At 38.9% G+C, this 20,407-nt stretch overlaps 3 protein-coding genes and 1 pseudogene across 8 annotated transcripts; 3 read left to right on the top strand and 1 right to left on the bottom strand.

Moving 5' to 3' along the window:
• Window positions 1–5,184: 5,184 nt before the first annotated feature.
• On the top strand, window positions 5,185–5,961 carry LOC137733694 (TMV resistance protein N-like). The gene has a single exon (XM_068472855.1). It carries the CDS (start codon window positions 5,351–5,353, stop codon window positions 5,834–5,836), a length of 486 nt encoding a protein of 161 aa, XP_068328956.1. The 5' UTR covers window positions 5,185–5,350; the 3' UTR covers window positions 5,837–5,961.
• LOC137733678 (disease resistance protein RPV1-like) lies at window positions 5,960–11,452 on the top strand. Of its 6 annotated transcripts, XM_068472843.1 has the most exons (8): window positions 5,960–7,117; window positions 7,364–7,663; window positions 7,764–9,317; window positions 9,407–9,669; window positions 9,778–10,323; window positions 10,446–10,481; window positions 10,619–10,881; window positions 10,973–11,452. In XM_068472843.1, the coding sequence occupies exons 1-3, from the start codon at window positions 6,110–6,112 to the stop codon at window positions 9,267–9,269; spliced, it is 2,814 nt and encodes a 937-aa protein (XP_068328944.1). In that variant the 5' UTR covers window positions 5,960–6,109; the 3' UTR covers window positions 9,270–9,317; window positions 9,407–9,669; window positions 9,778–10,323; window positions 10,446–10,481; window positions 10,619–10,881; window positions 10,973–11,452. The 6 variants fall into 6 exon arrangements, with proteins under 6 accessions (XP_068328944.1, XP_068328941.1, XP_068328943.1 ...); XM_068472840.1 differs by having other exon boundaries at window positions 9,778–9,869; window positions 10,125–10,881; XM_068472842.1 differs by having other exon boundaries at window positions 10,446–10,881.
• A 3,621-nt stretch (window positions 11,453–15,073) lies between these two features.
• Window positions 15,074–17,573, top strand: LOC137733687 (protein ORANGE-ORANGE, chloroplastic-like; annotated as a pseudogene).
• Window positions 17,574–18,310: 737 nt separating this feature from the next.
• LOC137734104 (uncharacterized) lies at window positions 18,311–20,339 on the bottom strand. The gene is made up of 6 exons (XM_068473387.1): window positions 20,147–20,339; window positions 19,956–20,048; window positions 19,618–19,867; window positions 19,395–19,491; window positions 18,681–18,746; window positions 18,311–18,547 (listed from the first exon to the last, which is right to left on the bottom strand). The coding sequence occupies exons 1-6, from the start codon at window positions 20,307–20,309 to the stop codon at window positions 18,350–18,352; spliced, it is 867 nt and encodes a 288-aa protein (XP_068329488.1). The 5' UTR covers window positions 20,310–20,339; the 3' UTR covers window positions 18,311–18,349.
• Between the last annotated feature and the right edge of the window lie 68 nt (window positions 20,340–20,407).

Here is a 20,407-nt window from a genome sequence, read left to right as displayed (position 1 = left end):
CCTAAGCTTCATTTTGGTTCAAAAATCATGAAAATTAGTTGAGAAACGAGTGAGAAAACGAAGTTTGAAAATTTCCCAGTTTTCCGACGCCGGCGACGGCGCCGGAGTCTCGCCGGAGAAGGTGACGGAATATTCCGTCAAATCTGACGGAATATTCCTGACGCCGTTAACGGAATCTGTCAAAACTGACGGAATATTCCTAACGGCGTCAGTTGACGCCGTCAGTGTGCGCCACACGTGCCTGCGCGTGGCCGGCGCGTGTGGCCGTGCCTTGGCCGGCGCGTGGGGGCGCGTGCGGCGGAGGAAAATTATTCTAAAAATATGGTTGTGATCCTGAGGTTGTGTAGAGCACGTTGGTATATTCAATTGTCCATTTTGAGCAATGTATGAGAAGTTATTACGAGAAGTTGGTTATGTGCTTTTAAATTAACGTTTTTGTAGTTGTTTCGCGTATAGGTGATACGTATCCCGAGGACGAGCGTGCACACTCGAGACAAGGGGGCTACGACCCTTCCACTTATCAGTGAGTGGGCTTTTGGTTTTCCGTATATACCTATATACATTTATATTCCCAGAAATTAAATAAAAAGGGTTATTTGTTTTATGCCATGCATCATATGAATGTCGTTTACGCATCATCGCATGTATTAGTAGTGGCATACATATATATATATGCGTATTGGGTGCTGTGGATGCACAGGTAAGTGCCAGGTAAATGTTATTCATATTTACAGTCAGCAGTATTTTGAGATGCTTAGAGAGCTCATAACCTGCACCCCCGGTGTTAGTGCTCCTGCCCTGAGCAGGGCACAGTCCTTCACGTGATGTTCACCTCCCGCACCATATGCTCAGCTTGGATCTAAGCTAGGTGCACAGGCCTGTCGTACAGACCACATTAGGTGGTTCCGACTCGTAGGTGACCCGCGATTATTCGCACAGCCTTCACGTGATCGTAGCACTGAAGCGTATATATACGTTACACCCAGTCCTGTCGTACAGACCACTTTAGGTGGTTCCGACTCATGGGCAGGTTCAGTTGTTCAGTTATTGAGTTTGAGATTGGAGCTCTATATGCAGCTGTACAGGTCACGTTAGGTGACTCCGGCTGCCAGATGTTATGCTATTGATGCGATTTATACCTGAGCACTTGCATATCGTTATGAGGCTTTGACATGGCACATTCTTGAGCATGATTGTTATACCCTTGAGCATGTTTGGCATATTTATACATACGTATATATGTTTATTTTCTGGGAAGTATACAGGTTTTACGGCGAGGGGTTAGAATGTATTTTGTTAAATGGTTTTCAAAGAGCTTTGTTTTTGCCCACTCACGCCTTTGTTTTTGCGCCCCTCCAGGTTCTAGTTGCTTAGCAGTTTCGGTGGTTTTCCCAGAGGGCGTCCCAGCATTTCTGACAGATACTCACCATTGTAGGGTCACCTTCGGGTGTACTATTGTCGTATCATTTTCTTTGGACTGCTGTAGTCTTGCTCTGAACTTAGCGTTTCACTTACACTAGCACTTGTCTTAGTACTTTGTATGCTAGTTTTTAAATTATTCGTACTTTTACATTACTATCTCATTAGATTCCGCACGTGCACATGGCTACGTCACCTTCGTGTGACGGCCAGCACGCCCTGATCTCGGTCGGGGTGTGTCAACATGTATCATTATAAAAATAGTGAGATATGTCATATGTGTGATAAAAAGTTAATAACTTAAAAAAAATAATAATAAATTTCTCATCACTTCTATTAATTTTCATTTTTCCCTCTCTTTTTTGTTTCCTTTTCAACTTTTCTTATAATTTTCACTTTTCCCTCCAATATCTTTCCCTAATTCCCTCACTTTTTTGTTTCATTTTCAACTTTTCTTATCATTTTCATTTTCCCTCTATTTTTCTTCAAAAAGGGCGGCATGAATGGAATGGAATCAAATCAATGGATGCATCATGCATATTAATTAATAATTATTATAGTTTTTATAAAATTTAATTCAAAATTAAATATATATATATATATATATAATTATATAATTATTATAGATAGTTAATATTTTGGGGGTATAATTATTATAGTATATATAATTATTATAATTATTATAGACTTTATAGTTAATTTAATATATATATATATATATTTATTATAGTTTTTAGGGGTATAAAATTGTTAAATTAATGTATATAATTATTACAGCATTTTTTTTAGGGTTATAAAATTATAAAAATAATATTCTGCTTGTCGTGTATTGTGTTACCCACGTGTATACCCGAATCAACCCGTTATCTTAACAGGTGCTTATCGGGTTACCCGATAACGACCCGATTCGTTATCGTGTTGACCCGAACACCTGTTAACTTCGTGTCATGTCGTGTCGGGTTATCGGGTCGTGTCAGGAATTGCCAGGCCTAGCCAACGATGATACGTTTGAAGGGTATCCAAAGCTCAAGTATTCAAGTAGGAACTCATTCTTTGACAACAGATCGTATCAGCTACTTGCACCATAGAGAATGAACTGAGGAGGAAAGGCTTACTCTAGAAGAAAACGGCGGTTCTATAAAAGGCAGCAAAGAGGTTGAAAAAAGGACACCCAACTCAACATACAAAAAAGACTTCTAAAAAGCTTTGCAACCTACTCTTCACATACTCCCTTTGTAGTTCAAACATTCCTCTGTATTTATGGCTCAGCTACTTTCTTTGTATTATTGATTTCCTGCATTAAAGTTTACTTCTCAAAACATGTCTTGTACTTGCAAAACTTTGCTCGCCTGGCATCCAAACTTGCCTGAATAGGTTGAAACTATGCCTGATTGCTTGTATTTATCAATTACTTTCAAGTTATTACCTTTTCTTGCAATTTATTGTCATTTTGGTTAACACTTTACAAGTATTTACAAGCAGTTTACCTTCAGTTTTTACTATTATTTCTAGTTCTTTACTTTCTGTTTTTACTTTTTTATTTTTATTTTTAATAACAAAGATTGCAAACTGACTTGGATCGTTTCTGATCAGTTTGTGATCATTGTTTTGGCATTCAATGCAAGAAAAATATAAAGTTCTTGTCTTCAAGGCATAGAAAAGAACCTAATATAGATTTAAATGTAAAAATCAGAGCTAGGAAATGGACACTGCATTACAGTGTTTGAATTTAAATGTAAAAATCAAGAGTTGCATGAAGTGTGAAGTGTAGGAGACATGTGGGTGATGAAAAAAAATAGAACTAGGAAACATACACTGCAATGCAGTGTCTAAATCCAAAAGGAAAAACTAGAACCAGGAAACATACATTGCATTGCATTGTCTGAGTCCAAATGTACAAAGGAACATGCGGGAGGCATGTGAGTGATGGAAAAAACGAAACCAGCAAATGGACACTACAATGCAGTGTCTGAATCCAAATGTAAAAAACAGAATAAGAAAATAGACACTACATTGCAATATTTGATTCGTATGACTTATTCCAATTATAAAATTTATGAGCAAGAGTGTGTTAGTTGACGAGGATGCCAGCTCTAGTGGCAAATTTTGTAATTTTTGTTGATTTTAAATGAATTTAAGTATCACAATATATGGTTGACCTATTTATAATTAACATAAATAGTGTTGATATATTGTTAATATTGTAACTTTTTAAATTTTTTTACAAAATCACGTGTAATAAAATGTGCCTAATATATATGATAATACATACAAAACTAATTAGTTACATAATAAATGAATGTTGTTTGATTTAAATTCATTTACTCACAAAATAAAGTAATGTTATTTGATTCAAAATTAGCTTATTTCCATAGGAAAACTAATAAAAATAACTTGAAAATTTTAAGTTTTAACTATAAAGATAAAATAAAGTATAACATGAATAATACCATAATTGACTTTTTAGTGTAAAAATATGATTTTTTGTTAAAATAAATAGTACCGTGAGTTTTTCGTTCAAGTTTCCTATTTCCATTGAATCCATATCCTTTATGGATCCTCTTTGTGAGGATTTCGGAGATCTATAAATTGTATCCGTTCATCGTATATTATGCGGTAAAAAATTATTTTACATTTTTTAATTTAAAATTGAACATAAATAATATTTGATAAAAACTGATTACATAATATATGATAAACGAATACCTAAAATCATCACAAAAGTTCGAAAAAGATCCTGTTGGATTTCCATCGATATTGAATTACAACATAACACTTCTTATATGGCAATCGAGTCCTATAACCAGCTGTGGAAAATAGGCCGGCCAGTAGGAGCTATCTGCCAAAAGAAGACAAAGAGACAGCTGTCCACTCAACAAAGAAACGGAGATAGCTTTCGGGAAAGTGGATTCTCTACCTTTTATTTCTATTCCTTTCTTTCACATATTGTTTTTTGTTTTATTATCTCTATAAAAAAAATCAATATAAGATACTGACGTGATTTAACTGTGACTGTTCAAATAGAAAGTTATTGAAGGGTAGAGAGATTAGGAGGGTAAAGAATCCTCCTCTGACTTTCGGTGCTCCCGCTTTTCATCATTTGGGGTGCTGCCTTCCATTCAACACTGTGTGATTTAGTTACGTATTTGTAAAATAAATAATAAGTTTAATTTGATTAATAATTCATGTCGTAATAAGATAATTAGAAGATAGTTAAATAAAGATTTAAGTTTATGTAGTGAAGTCTATTAAGATTTATGTTCAAAATTGAAAATTTCGTCAACACTCTGTTAAATATTAGCACGTGAGCCACACATATTAGGCTAAAATGAAACTCTCAAGTAATTGTTAGCACGTAGAGATTACATGTGAGACTAACTTTATATTTTTAGTTTCATTTGTAAACTTCATGTGCTAACAATTAATGAAGTTAACGAAATTTTTAATTTTAGGTTTAATTCCTAACAGACTTCACCACAGATTAGACCTAAATAATACGACCTAAGATTAAGTTTAAGCTTTAATCATGATTAAATCGCATGCTGGAAGATTGAGGGAGAATAAATGGAGATACCATCCTTCCTCTAAACTATTTTTCTCAATTACATATCTTAAATTAAGAGGTTGTTGGGTAGGCAAGTGTAGTGCGTAGATTCAATTGACTACTTTAAACCTTTTCTTCGCATTTTCTTGGATTAAAAAATCAAAAGCACGAGATTCCTTTCACAACGAAATTTCCCCGAAGAAGATGTGAAAACACATAAAGCATAATTTCCCTTTTCCCTTTTGTCCTCTTGCATTGACTCATTGACTTGGTATCGATCAGACCAATTCCCGGTGATCCAATTTGTAGATCTATTTGAGTATCTCTGTACTTACAATTCTCTTAGTCATAGCTGCTCGATCATCGCTGACCAGGTGCGATCGATTAATGGCTGCTGCTTCTTCTTCGTCTGGCCTTGGTTGGAAATACGAAGTGTTCATCAATTTCAGAGGGGAAGACACTCGCAAGGGCTTCGTCAGCCATCTCTACAACGCTCTGGTTAAGAAACCAATCAACGCCTTCATGGATGCCGAAAAGCTCAGAAAAGGCGACGACCTTTCCGAGCTCCTGACAGCGATTCGAGAGTCAAGGCTTTCGATTGTAGTTTTCTCTCAAGACTATGCCTCTTCCACTTGGTGCTTGAAAGAACTCGTGCAAATCTTGGAATGCAAGGATACCAATAACCAGATTGTACTCCCCATTTTCTATGAAGTTGATCCGTCTGACGTTCGTAAACTCAGGAGAAAATTCGAGGAAGCTTTTGCTCAGCACGATCGTGATTCTAACGCTGAAATGGAAGAGGTTCAGGGCTGGAGATCCGCTCTTACAACTGCCACCAGTTTATCTGGCTGGGATTCGCGAAAATATGAGTAAATTCTAATTTGTTTTAGTTTCCTATTAATTTTTGGGATTTTTGTAACGTTTAGTGGTAATTTGATAAATATTTAGTTTTTACTTTTAATTTCTATTTTTTTGAAAACTGTCAGATGAAAAAGACCCATTAATTATTATTTGGTGGTGTTATTATATTGTTTTTTTTAATTTGACAGGAGTGATGTGGTGCTTATTGAGGAAATTGTAGAAGATGTTTATAGGAAATTGATCGACATCTCATCAACATCAAGCGAAGATAATGGCTTGGTTGACATGGATTCTCACATGCATGAAATGCTTTCATTATTATATCCTCCCGGAGGTGAAACGAATAATGTTCGAGTTGTTGGAATATGGGGTATGGGTGGTTTAGGCAAAACAACCATCGTTAGAGCTGTTTATAATAAAATCGCTGGTCGATTTGAAGCTTCTTGCTTTCTTGAAAATTTCAAGGAAGGTTTCATGAAGCATGGCAAACTACATATGCAGGCACAACTTCTGTTGGGTATCTCAGACAACAAGGTGGGGAGTTCTCACATATCGAGTAAAGGTTTTCAGGTGATGTTAAAAAGCCTTGGTCAGAGAAAAGTTCTTATTGTTGTTGATGATGTGGATAACTCAGAACAAATTGAAGCTTTACTTGAAGAGCCACATTCCTTTGGTGGTGGAAGCAGAATTATTATAGCAACTAGAGATTCACAATTACTAAGCATAGCTGATGTGATATATAATCCCAAGATTCTGAGTGATTCTGGAGCTCTAAAACTCTTTAGGCAGCACGCCTTCGGAAAAAACCAACCCACCAGAGATTATGATGATCTCTCCAATCGTGTCGTAAAATATGCTCAAGGTCTGCCTTTAGCACTCAAAGTTTTGGGGGCTTTTCTTCGTAAAAAAACTATACGCGTGTGGGAAGATGAGTTAGAAAAAATAAGGAAAATCCCGCAAAGGGGAATTCATGATGTGCTTAAAACAAGCTTCGATGGACTAGATGACACAGAGAAGGACATCTTTCTAGATATTGCATGTTTCCTTAAAGGGATGAAGAAAGACCAAGCAATCGAAATTCTGGACGGCTGTGGTTTCCATCCTCATACAGGAATAAGAGTTCTAATTGATCGAGCTCTCATAAGTATCTCATGGAAGGAGGAACTGGAGATGCATGATTCATTAGAGGAAATGGGTCGGGAAATTGTCCGCCACGAATCTTTCAAAGATCCTGGGAGACGAAGTAGGTTGTGGAGTTGTGAAGATGTTCGTCAGGTGCTAACTGAAAATACGGTGAGAAATCTTATTCTTATGCAATTGTTAGTAGAAAGGTTCAACTTTTGATCAAAATCAATTTCTTAGGCTCGTTTGATAACCATTTTTGTTTTCAATTTTTAATTTTCATTTTTTTAATAATGAAAATTGAAAACAATTAAACAGAAAATGAAATGATTATCGGACGGCTTCTTAAGAAACAAGCATTAATTTCATAATCAAAACTAAGGTTCTCTATATTTTCCTTTACTTTGATTTGCACAGGCTACAAAAACAATTGAAAGCATAATTGTGGATTTCTCGTGCTCAGACTGGCGATGCTTAAATGCTGAAGCTTTTGTTAGAATGACTCAACTACGACTTCTCAAGATCAGTCGAGGCTTCGTTTTTAAAGATGAGTACTTCAAACAACACCTGTTTGGGTCCTTAAAGTTGCTTAACCTGAGGTATCTCTCCTGGCTTGGTTTCCCTCTCAAGTCTTTGCCATCCAACTTTCAATTCGAAAATCTTGTTGAACTTGACATGCAATATAGTGTCATTGACCGACTTTGGGAAGGAACCCAGGTATGTACAATCATTTACATGTGTTTGTTTCTTTTAAATGTTTGGGCTTTGAGTGAGATGTCTTATTAAGTAATGCATGTTTTCCTGATTGTTTTAACAGAAGCAGGAAAAGTTGAAATTCATCAATTTAAGTTATTGTCCATACCTTAAGGAAACCCCTGACTTCACAAATGTGCCAAATCTTGAGAGGCTAATTCTTCAAAGATGTGTAAGTTTAGTTGAGGTTCACCCGTCTATTTCGACTCTTACAAAGCTCGTTTTATTGAATTTGAATGGGTGCCATGAACTTAAGATTCTACCCAACAAAATTCGTATGAGATCTCTCAAAACCTTTAATCTTTCTGGCTGCTCCAGTCTTGAGATGTTTCCAGAGATTTTAGAAGGTATGGAGGAGTTAGAAGAGCTTAATTTATCCTTGTCAAAAATTAAAGAATTGCCCTCGTCAATTTATAATCTCACGGGGTTGAGTCATTTGAACCTATCAGATTGCATGGGACTTAAGATTCTACCCAACAAAATTCATATGAGATCTCTCAAAACCTTTAATCTTTCTGGCTGCTCCAGTCTTGAGATGTTTCCAGAGATTTCAGAAGGGATGGAGGAGTTAGAAGAGCTTAATTTATCCAGGTTAAAAATTAAAGAACTGCCCTCGTCAATTTATAATCTCACGGGGTTGAGTCATTTGAACCTATCAGATTGCATGGGACTTAAGATTCTACCCAACAAAATTCGTATGAGATCTCTCAAAACCTTTAATCTTTCTGGCTGCTCCAGTCTTGAGATGTTTCCAGAGATTTCAGAAGGTATGGAGGAGTTAGAAGAGCTTAATTTATCCAGGTTAAAAATTAAAGAACTGCCCCTGTCAATTAATAATCTCACAGGATTGAGTCATTTCAACCTAATAGATTGCAAGGAACTTAAGAGTCTTCCAAGCTGCATTCATATGAAATGTTTGAAAACCTTTAATCTTTCTGGCTGCTCCAGTCTTGAGATGTTTCCATTGATTTCAGAAGGTATTGAGGGGTTAGAAGAGCTTGATTTATCCGGGTCAAAAATTAAAGAACTGCCCTTGTCAATTAATAATCTCACAGGGTTGAATCATTTGAACCTATCAGATTGCCAAAAACTTAAGAGTCTTTCAAGCATCATTCGTATAAAATCTCTCAAAACCCTTAAACTTTCTGGCTGCTCGAGTCTTGAGATGTTTCCAGAGATTTCAGAATTGATTGAGGGGTTAAAAGTTCTTGATTTATCCGGGTCAAAAATTAAAGGACTGCCCTCATCAATTAATAATCTCACGGGAATGAATCATTTGAAGCTAGTAAATTGCAAGGAACTAAAGAGTCTTCCAAGTAGCATTTGTCAGCTCAAGTCCCTTGTCTTTCTCTCTCTTTACGGTTGTACACAATTTGAGGTGTTTCCAAGCATTAAAGAAGATATGGAAGGATTAAGAGAGCTTTTCTTGGATGGAACATCTATCAAAGAGCTTTCCCCCTGGATTGAACGGCTTACGGGGCTTCGGTATTTAAGTCTGAGAAACTGCAAAAGCTTTGTACATCTTCCCGACACACTCTGTAATTTGGCACGCCTTATCACAGTCACATAGCTCCGTCCTGGCCTGAGTCCCTCTCCACCCCAACCCCCCAATTTCTAGGTAATCAAAATTCAGACCCTATTTTTGATTCGGAATTAAAATTCGAAATTTGGGAAATTTTATTATCTGAATAAAGAAATAATTTTCAGGGGTTTTGGGTACTCTGTTTGAAGCAATCAATCGGACACTACGCCGCGTTGCGGCGGCTTTGGTGGAATTGGCGTGGTCAGACGGCTGGCCACGGCCGCATATTTTGAAATCCCAAGAGGTGGCATTTTCCAAGGAGAGGTACATAACTCCACCGCCGGATTCTTCTGATTTGTGCTTGTGCAGAAACTGTGAAGATATTCGTATGTCAATTCCCGTTGCTAACTTGCTAATGCCACCGGTGCTCCTCCAATTTGGGTGAAAGGTACTGTGCATTTCCTTTTATCTTAACGTTTGTATATCTGCAAATTACAGTGGATGAACGCTCTGAATTTGTTTAAATTACTTTTTTTTTTTTGGTATGAATCATCAGCAAACTCTGCAGTCATCAGTAAAACCATGGTATTCAATACAACGAACAAGAGCTGCTATGCAGCCTTTTAAGTTCTACAGAAAATTGCATAGGTGATATCCGTCTTGCCTTAACAAGTACAATGGAGAAGTTACAACTCAAACTGTTAAAGTTTTACACCAATCTTTGTGCACCATTGATGGTGATGCCAGTTTTAGTTGCATGCTCACATAAAATCTGCCAAAAATATACATATGTCAAGATTTTAACTCCCTTTGTGCACCATTTATTCCGCTAACGAGTTTGATCTTTAAGTTTCTTTTGTTGGAAAAATTTGATCTTGAAGTCTGGCACACATGCATTTGCAGGGAAGATGTATGAGATTGGATCGTCTGGAGAAATTGAGTGCTGCTTATTTTCCAGATTCAGACGAAAGATGGGTAATTCCTGGATTTGAGATGTGAAGGACTAATAGGAGTCGTGTTTGTTAGTGCAATTTCTGTACGGTTTGAGATGTGAAGGACTAATGAGATTGCTCTGATGGGGAGTGTTCCCCGTAACTGATACGTGAGTAAAATACTGTTTCTCTGGACGCCTGATTAGTGAAAAGCCTTACTTTCATGGCTCCTTCCAATTTTTTCAATATATTGGTCCCACTAAGTTGATTATTTCAAATTTTGAATGTATAGCTCACTATTTGGTGCCCCCTGATCTGAAGTTTTCAGGTTCTGTTGAAATTTCCTTTCTTGAAACTAACTATTGTGTAAATTGATGAACATCCATGGGATACATTTTAAATTAGGCTCTAATGTGCTTCAAACTCAATTGAACTTGGTTACTGGCTTTTCTTGATCTTAACCAGGTGATGCATGGCTCTTAAATTCTCCAGAAGAATCACTGGAATTCGTCTTTGCAGATGAAGGTTTCGATGTATGGGTAGGAAATGTGCGTCAAACACATTGGAGTCGGGCACATCTTTTGTCAGAAAAGAATAAGATTTATGCTTTACTGTAGGATTTTTGGGATTGGAGTTGGCAGGAATTGGCTCGATTTGATATGTCAGAAATGATACGCTGCATATATTCGACAACAAGCTCCGAAGTCTTTGTTGTTGGACATTCACAGGTCTTTAGACTCTTTACACCTCTTCATCTACTTCAAATCTCCTTCCCTTGCTGCTACTTTTGGTGTTTACTCCATGTATTCATGTTATTAGGGAACAATCATGTCTTTGGCTGCTCTCACCCAGCCGGATATAGCTGAATAAGTGGTTGAAGCCGCCGCTCTTTTCTGCCTAATGTCATACTTGGAAGCATATCACTTCAGAATTTGTTATCTTCTGTACATTATATGCAGCGAATGGGTTGTCACCCTTTTGGATTCAATATGTGATGGCTATGTTGACTGCTTGGAGTGGTTGTATTTGATTTTGCTTTTGATTGTCGAGGTTTCAGTACTATGTTTTCCTGTTGTACATTTTTTTGTTTTCAGAGGTAATATAATATGGGCGTGAGGGCCTAGCCCCATAGCTTCGACTGGGTTCCAGCCCTCTTTAAATATTTCTTTTTAATTTATGTTGTTGTACTGGAAAAGGGCACATTATTCGCTCTAGGCACCAAAAAATTCAGGACCGGCACTAGTCTAATATTCTAGTGGAGAAGCATTTGGGTTCTACTCATGCGTTCCGAGTTTGAAGTTCCTCCTCCTGTAATGTAATAGTTTCAAAGTCTTCTTAATATATATATATTTTTTTAATGTATGCAAAGAATTTGTCTAATTTTGAACATGTAAGAAATGAAAATGGTTAACTGAGTCACTCATTAAAAGTATTAATTTCACACTCGATTATCTTATATATGAATGAGAATGTATCATTTTTATATTTTTTTATTGCGAACAATATTTTACACTAATATATACATTAAAGAGAGGGAAAAATGTTTAAACTCGAAACATAATGAGTTAAAAAATAAACCTCATCATCAGAACAATTCATCACTTGCAATTCATAATGTTTGCATGAGGCAAGTAACCCTCTCAACAGTGGCAGCTCTGGAGGAGGACGAAGTATTCGATCACATAGAACCTTGATATCTCAAAGACAATCACCGCACCTAAAGCCATCTCTAACCGACCCAGCCAAAGGGCCATAGGTCTAAAAATAGCTCGGAATGACACGAAAATCATCTTCGAGCGAAGGCTAGGCCAAAGGTCTTGTGGCTCCATCTGGCCAAAACCCCCAAATCAAGCCAACGGGCTGGCCATTTCCAATCAGCTAGCCAGCCCTTCAGCGGCAGAATGTCAAGCTTGACGTTATGGCAGGCGCAACAATACCACGCTTTCTTCGTTATTGTGGCAAGTGGCACTCACAATATGTCAAAAAACCTTATTTTACTACGGTAGTTTAATATAATTAACCATATTAATTCAATTAAAATAATAAATTATTGAGGGGATTATGTTTTGTCTATGGCCCTTTGGCTCTCTCGGTTGGAGATGCATTTTTTGTCAAAGGGCAATTTTTGGCTCATGACTCTTTGGCTCCCTCGGCTGGGGATAGTATAAAATATGATCTGCATTGTTTATTAAAATATAATTTCTTACAGAACTATAGGGCTAAACATGATATTTTAGACCTAATTCGATTGGAGATGGCCTAACCTTATGCTTCCGACGTTTATCATCCTATAATAAAATTTTAAATCTGAAAAACAAGGGAAAAAAAAAAAAAAAAAAAAAAAAGAAGAATCAGCCACTTCCCTCCATTTTTTTTTTTGGCCGGTCGGTCACTCTTTCTCCCCCCCCCCCCTCTTTCTCTCCTAATCCTAGAGTTCGGTAGTTGACAAAAAAAAAAAAAAAAAAAAAAAAAATCCTAGAGTTCGGTAGTTGACAAGTGTTCTGCACATGTTCGGTGCTTCAAGAGTTACGTTTGTTTTGTCTCCACCTGCACCATCTCCATTTCTCAGAGAGCCTTCTTCTTTGCTTCTATGGAATTTATGTAACAACCCGTTCGGAGATTTACGTAAGAAAATGGATATTTTTATATTTTCACTAAGTTTGGGGGATACTTTCATTTTTAAAATTGTTTTTGAGTCTTAATTGGTGAGCCCAAGGGGCCCACCCCATGTTTTGTTCCCTGATTTCTTTCCCTTTCCCTTTTCTTTTATTTTCTTTCTGAAAAGTCTCTCTTCTCCCTCACTCTCTCTTCTCTACCGTGCTCTCTCCTTTCCCCCCTCTCGGTGCTCTTTTCTCCGACAAGAACACACACACACACACACACACACACCCCCATGCCCACACCTATAGCTCTTTTCTAACCCCCGTGGTTTTGTTTTGGACGTCAAACCATGAAGAAACCACCTCGGAGACATTTCCCAGTTTTCCGGAGAGCACCGCCCCTTTCGAGGCAATTTACGGCCAAACCACGGCGAGTTGGCCGGCGTGTAAGGTATCAATCTCTTCGTCTCACTGAGTACTACAACGTTCCTTTTTGTTTCACCCAATTTCATTGAGTATTGAAGAAGTTATACTCATTTGAATCTTACCCAGTTTCCGGCTGACACCCATGGCTTCCAGGATGTTTTCCGGCCAACTCCGGCCACGATGACGGGAACCAAGGGTATATTTCAATTCCTTACTTTCGGGGCTTCAATTTGGTATATCGAATGACATGTTTTGGTTGAGTTTTGAGCTCCAACGGAGCTTGGGAATTCTCCGGCCGAAATCCGGCCTTCTCCTTTCTTGGAATCTGGCGAACACCCAAGGCCTTTGGGCCTTTCCTGCCAAGCCCAAAGCCCTGGGCAGCCCAACCCAACCTTTTTATTTATTTTATTTTTTTGTTAATTTAAAGGCCTTTGGGCCGTTTCCTTTAGGGCCTCCGGCCGGTTAACCCTAAACCCATTAGACCCAAACCCTTAGGCCCAAACCCGGATCCAACCCAAGTCCAAACCCTTTAACCCAATCCGGATCCAAGCCCAGACCCGTTTGACCTGTTGACCCGAACCTGGACCCGGTCTGACCGTTGATCCGGTCAACGGTCAGCGTTGACTTTAACTTTGACCGGTCAACGGTCAACGTTGACTTTGATCTTTGACTCTTTGGGTTTCGTGCGGGACCCCTCCTAGGCTAATTTCGACGTCCTAAACCCGTTTTCGATGTCCGTTTTCCCAAATTCAGTCATTTGAGTAAAGTTTGACTAAATGTACCATTTATGTGCTTAGGGGCGATTATCTGTGGCGTTTCCTTCTTCGCTAGATGGTGTGGCTTTTCGATGGCGAAGTACTGTGAGTGGACCCCTTCTAAAAATGCATGTTTTGATAGTATAAATGCATACATGAAAAGCATGATTTGATGATTATGTTTTATGAAACGTTTTAGGAGATAACATGCTTATTGAGGCTAGTTTGAATTATTACTATTTTTCCTATAACCCATGTTCTTATAGAATATCTGATGGATGACGATATGATATTTAGAATAGAACATGTTTAGAACACCTCTTTATAGTATAGATGATGCATGACTTTATACTATGAAGTTGATTTTCAATATATGTATGTTAACTGGTTTTGTACTTACCTAGTGGTGCTTTCCGTTACGGGACGTAGGGATAGATCCGGTCTGTCTCAGACGACAGTTTGGTGTTGGCATAGGGCCTCGAGTGTGTTTCCTCTGGCTGTTTAGCACAGAGACGGGGAGCCGGCATGGGGCCTGAAGTGTATTTTCTTCTGACTGTCTGCTCAGAGACGGGGAGCCGGCATGGGGCATGGAGAGTTGTATCGGACATTCACTAGTGTTTATTATATATGCAAGTTATGAATTGAGATATTGCACGACATGCTAGGATTCGGAAAACCTATGTTTATCATTATATATATATATATGTGTTTTCATAAAACCTGGGGGTTAGTATGTTAATAACTGTTTTATTATATATATATATATATATCAACTTGGTCCACTTATATTTGTTTTGCGCCCCCTTCAGGATTTGGAATCGAGGCATACAATCCCGACATCCAGGCACTTCCACATCGGCATATTCGAGTCCTCGTGGTGTAGGACCCACTCCTTTGTTTCATTCAATTTTATATTATTTCCTTTTAGTATTCTAGATTAGTGGTGTACTCTGAACACGATCCTTATTTGCATATTCATTATTCTTTTATATTTATAAACCTTATTTATCCTTTGTTTTCAGTTTTTACACTCAATAAATGACTTTTGTCACACTCGGATATCGGCCAGCACATGCCTATCCTGGTATTGGGAATATCGGGGTCGGGCGTGTCAATTTACCAGCGAAAGAAACCTGAAGCGAAACAGAAAGCTCTGCCTTCTGGTTTGAGAGAGAGAGAGAGAGATGCTCTGCTCCAGCAGACTCTTGGCCATTTATTTCCCCGTAAATCGGTGCAGTCCGTACGAACTGCATAGCGCCGGCTGCTCCAAATTCAGCTACCCAAGAAGCCCCATATCAACAGGCAGCTCCAGATGGCGATCCCTGGCCATGGCTTCGGAGCCCGACTCCTCCTCTTCGCTCCGTCTGTCGATTCTGATCCCAATCCCGCCGCCGATACAAACCCCGCCGGGTACTTCCTACTCTTTCTCTAAGAAATTAACAGAAAATGGAAATTTAAAGTTCCAAGCTTTGGATTGTTACTTTGCACTGTGAAATTATGAGATTGCAGACAGCTTAATGGTCTTTGAAAGTTTGTAACTTCATGTGAAAAACCCATGCGATTTATCTGCTGTGGATGTTAATTAACCCAACAATGATACGGAAATTGCTTTTTAGCCTGTAATTTTTAGTTTTTACATGCTTAATTGTGCAGATTTTGTATCATAGAGGGGCCTGAAACAGTGCAGGACTTTGCCACAACGGAGCTGCAGGAAATTCAAGATAATATTCGGAGTTGGCTCAACAAAATTTTCTTGCATATGGAGGAGGTGAGAGCAATTGCTAGTTGCTGCCACTTTCTCAGTTTAGCATGTTTTAAATTACTCTCCAATTGCCATTAGAAATGTGTTCTTTAGGAATGAGCTTCGATATGCGTAGGTTCGCAGGCTGAGGATACGACAGCGGATTAAACGCGCAGAGCTTGGAGAGGTAAATGAAGATCAAGAAAACGAACTTCCTATTTTTCCATCATTCATTCCCTTTTTGCCTCCCCTGGTAAGCTGCTGCCCCTGCCCCGGTGAAGAAATGTATTTCCATGGTTAATAAATGTTTCAGTAAACTTGGCCGTTTCATACCCCTGATGTTTTTACCCGTATTTTGTTGTAGCCTTTTGTTGATTCATAAAAAATCTGTGAAAAGTAGGGTGAATGCCTTGCTTGCAGAGTTCAGACAACCTTAAGCTGTATTATGCTTTTTGTTATTCAATTATTGCGGGGTTTATCCTTTTTGGTGGCCTCATAGCTCCCTCCGTAAGTTCTTTGTGCATTAACTTGTTGTGATTAGTTATAACAGTTATTCACAAACATTATTTTCATTTACCGGTCTGACACTACAGTTCTGAATTTGCAAGTAAAAAATGAGGAAACATATCGAATAACTGTAGTTGTTGCTTATAAAACATGGATTCGGTTTGTAACTCTTTCCTACAATTACCCTTACATCTTTCAGTTGGAGTTGAAGCTGGTAATAGGAGGCACATCGTATAAAGATTTTATAGCAAATATGCATCTGCCATTGCAGTTGAGGTATGGCACTATCTTGACATGAAGCTAATGATGTTAATACAATATTGTTACCAGTTTGGTTTATTGATCTCATATACTTTCAAACTGCAGTTAACTTGATCCCATAGTGGCGTCGTTCTCTGGAGGAGCAGTCGGAGTGATCTCAGCATTGATGGTAGTTGAAATAAACAATGTGAAACAGTAGGAGCATAAGCGATGCAAATATTGTCTTGGAACTGGTGTGATAATGTCCTATGTTTCTCATTTTTAGTCATATGTACTGTAGCTTTAAATATATACGATGGAAAGATGTTTGGATTCGTTTCGTATGTCAACTAACCAGTGTATTTGATACTTATGCAGGATATCTTGCTTGTGCTCGTTGCTCCAGCACTGGAACCCTTGTTCTTACCGAACCAGTTTCAACAGTTGATGGCAGAAACCAGCCCCTTTCACTGCCAAAAACTGAAAGATGTTCAAATTGCTCAGGAGCGGGAAAGGTTAGACATATAATTGTGGCCGTTGAATTGAATGTTTACTGCATACTAAATTCCTCTTCTTGCCTGCCGCTTAGATGCACTTGTTTCATCATATACATTGAGGAATAGCTGATTCACATGTTTGGTGACTGTTGTGTTTGTCGAGCACGTGAAAGACATTTCGGAAGAAAAATAATTGACTGGAAATGGAGTTTAAGACAATTTAATGGCAAATTTTTGAGAGGTGACTTCCAAATGGCAAATATCTAACATTGCATCTGCAAATGTGGCAGGTAATGTGCCCGACATGCCTTTGCACGGGAATGGCGATGGCAAGTGAACACGACCCCTTTGATTAGAAGCGCAACGCCATCGTTAGTCGTTCCCTTACCACTTACAATCCTCTCTCTCTCTCTCTCTCTCGATGCAATTGCAATACGTACATCCTTTCATAAGTCGTGACATGAACAAGGAACTTCTGTGCATATCAACTGTTCAAGAATTTGACCAGACATCTGAATGCGATTCAAATATTTCCTTTCCTTCAAATTTGTTTAAAAAAATTGAAGAATCGACTTCTTCCGAGGGATCGCCTTTGAATCAAAATTGCTTTGTTGCTCGTCCCAACAGTTAACGAGGGAATTGTTATTAGCATTCACAAAAGTTAGAACACCACCAAAATCAAAATTTTGGAGAAAACGTTGGCAAAAGTGGTAACACACATATATGTGTGTTGCCACTTATATATATAAACATAAACATAACATGAACATAGCATGCATATTGCACACACAAATACTTGTAATATCAAGATATATACAGACAATAGAATGAAAATGCCAACTCTGCCAAGATTTATAGTGGTGAAACCAAACCACAACAGCAAATACATTCGCCACACACGACGGAAATCTTGATGGTACGCCAGCTCCGGGGTTTCTCAATTTCACCGGAGAGAAGGCTGGGAGCCATTACGCCAAGTTCGAAGTGGAGATGGCAAAGAGTAACGGGAATGAAGGACTAGTCCGCATCAGATGCTGTTACAACGATAGAGGTGGAGCTCTCGCATACAAAAACGAGTAGTACACGAAAGTACTTCCAACATTTCGTCGGTGTTTTAAGTTTGGTAGGTCAACGGCAACATCCAAGCCGGCTTCCTGTAATCGCAGATGATGGAAAGGTCAAGAGAGGGTTTACAGGAGCATTCAAGTTTGGAGACACTGAGACAATACTGAGTAATGCACAGGAGGCTGCGTGCAAGGTTGTTCCGACACCCTTAGTTGCTGGGAAGTAATTACCATCAACATGGATGATGGCGTTTACACTGGTATCAATACCTTCGACATGAAGTTCGACACCAACGAAGAAATGTCTTCTCATCCAATGCTCAGCGCTATATTCTCGGAATTTCACAATATAGTTAAATGGGTACATTATTCTTCAGAAAATTTACATATTTTGTGTGTTTTAGTACCAATCCTACATTCGATACCATTGAATTTACTGGTAAAAATACATTTCTGTAACGATCCTCCGATGGTAGACCTTCGTCTTTCTTCTTCAACCACTTTCTTCACGGAATTGCTGATGTCACCCAATGCCCAAGCTACCGATATGTGAGGGCGCGGATCCTGTGATCACCAACACCCCATTAAGTGATTTAGTTTTTTGAGCAATGATTAGTTTTCAGACACAATCATTTGCTCCAATATATTCTTATATTCAGTAAGTAATTTCAAGTTCGAAAAGCACGAAAAAGCTAACCTTGTAAAATTCAGGAAGATTGTGAAGCTTATACACCTCATTCACAGCTTGAATCTGCTTTGTTATCTGAAATCAATGGAAGTTGAAATATTTCAGCCTTGTAGACAATGAAAGCTGATTCAACCGTGCATTAATACGAAAACAGGAATGCTTCTAGTAACCACGTTTCACTCCTCCAGGATATCAGGGTGGTATGATGGGCCGCAAGGGGCGTGGAGGGTACGAGTGGTGTTGCAAGTCACGAGCAGAGTTGTTGGGTGGGTGGGTCATCGTTGGGATGTTGCGGATCTGTTTCACGTTTTAAATCCCATCGTTCCTAGTCTAGTTGAGACAGTCTACACCAATCATTAGACAAAAAACCTAACCTATCCAGTTCAATCCTAACCTAACTAGTATGAAATACCAATTCCAATCTTGTCCGGCCTGCCAAACGTGCCCTGAGTTTCATAGGCTTATACTCACATGACAGGATTAGGAACATGATTTACGCCAGGACAACACATGTTAAAACCATGAGCATATCATGCATTAGTTTTCGATTGTGTTTTTCATGTTACAAGTGCATCGAAGACCAAACATCTAAGCTAACAAGCAAGCAAGATATCAATATTTCAAAATCCCATGACTTTCCACAAGTACTTACTAAATCTTAAGCCCATATAAGAACTGAAAAAAATTTAGAATTGCACCAAGAGAGAAAGCTAGCAATCATACCTCAGCTAACCCAGCAGCAATGACTTCGATCGACACAAAGGTCCGGGTCTGATCATCGTTAACAAAAACCTCCCACTTGCTAAAATCAATCCAATACCTGTTTCACAGTAACAAAATGTGTTAAACCGAAAATGGACGAAAAATTTGCAGGCTTACAGAATTATGTTCAATAACAGAACTAAATTCACGCAATGCAGACAAGGGAATGTAAATGTAACCATACCGCCTCTGAATCTGAAGCTTCTGCCGCAGCATTGTCACCAAGGAATCAATCTGGTGCACCCGAATCGGAACAGTTCTTCCGAGACTTATATGGAACTCTCTGCCTAAAGCAACCTGTTCAAGCTTACGCTCGTCCTTACGCAGAACGTCAAGTGGGACGTCAACGTCAACAGCATGGAGACCAGGCACCAGAGAAGCTAGCTTGTTCAAAAACAAGGCCATCTCTTTCCTCGGTGCTGGTGGTATATGAACTGGAACCACACAATTAAACAAGCAAAAACTAAGTGCAAAGCGATGGCATTTGCTAATAGAGCTGAAAAATTCGAGAATTTTGATTACCTGGGATATATACATGTACTGCGTAGTTCCCTTCGACGTGAGCAAAGTTCCGAACTCTGCTCGGCTGGGCGCTTGGGGAGAAGTCCAGAAATCCTTCAGAGGCAAAACATCAAACACTTGGTGGGCAACCCGGAAAAAGCCATCACAACAGAAAGCTAAAAGATAGAAAATTGATGGGAATCAGAGGTTACCGCAGGAATTGGGGCTGTCGAGAAGTGACAGAGGAGGTGGAGGCAGCGCAGTGGTCGGTTCTTGAGAGTTTTTGAGCTCCGAAGGTGGTGGTGGAGGTGGAGCCGGCGACTCGGAGCCTGAGTCCGACGACGAGTCTCCGTACGAGGCAATCAGGGCCTCCATTTCTCTCTCGCGCTAAAAGCGAACCAGTACGTTAACTTGGGTAACTAGAAGTAGAAGAATTAGAAGACCGGAGATAATGGGCCTGTCAATTGGGCCCA

The sequence above is a fragment of the Pyrus communis genome, chromosome 5 (assembly GCF_963583255.1).
Source record: "Pyrus communis chromosome 5, drPyrComm1.1, whole genome shotgun sequence".
Classification (NCBI taxonomy): Eukaryota; Viridiplantae; Streptophyta; class Magnoliopsida; order Rosales; family Rosaceae; genus Pyrus; species Pyrus communis.
Note: the sequence above shows the minus strand (reverse complement) of the source record. Positions and strands in the feature narration are given on the sequence as shown.

Coding starts and splice junctions, on each gene's coding strand:
- LOC137733694 (XM_068472855.1), top strand. CDS start 5,351: ATGGCTGCTGCTTCTTCTTCGTCTGGCCTTGGTTGGAAATACGAAGTG.
- LOC137733678 (XM_068472839.1), top strand. CDS start 6,110: ATGGATTCTCACATGCATGAAATGCTTTCATTATTATATCCTCCCGGA. Junction 7,118..7,363: donor AGGTGCTAACTGAAAATACG/GTGAGAAATCTT, acceptor TGATTTGCACAG/GCTACAAAAACAATTGAAAG. Junction 7,664..7,763: donor GACTTTGGGAAGGAACCCAG/GTATGTACAATC, acceptor TTGTTTTAACAG/AAGCAGGAAAAGTTGAAATT.
- LOC137734104 (XM_068473387.1), bottom strand. CDS start 20,309: ATGGAGGCCCTGATTGCCTCGTACGGAGACTCGTCGTCGGACTCAGGC. Junction 19,868..19,955: donor AGTACATGTATATATCCCAG/GTAATCAAAATT, acceptor GTGTGGTTCCAG/TTCATATACCACCAGCACCG. Junction 18,548..18,680: donor ATCTTCCTGAATTTTACAAG/GTTAGCTTTTTC, acceptor TGGTGATCACAG/GATCCGCGCCCTCACATATC.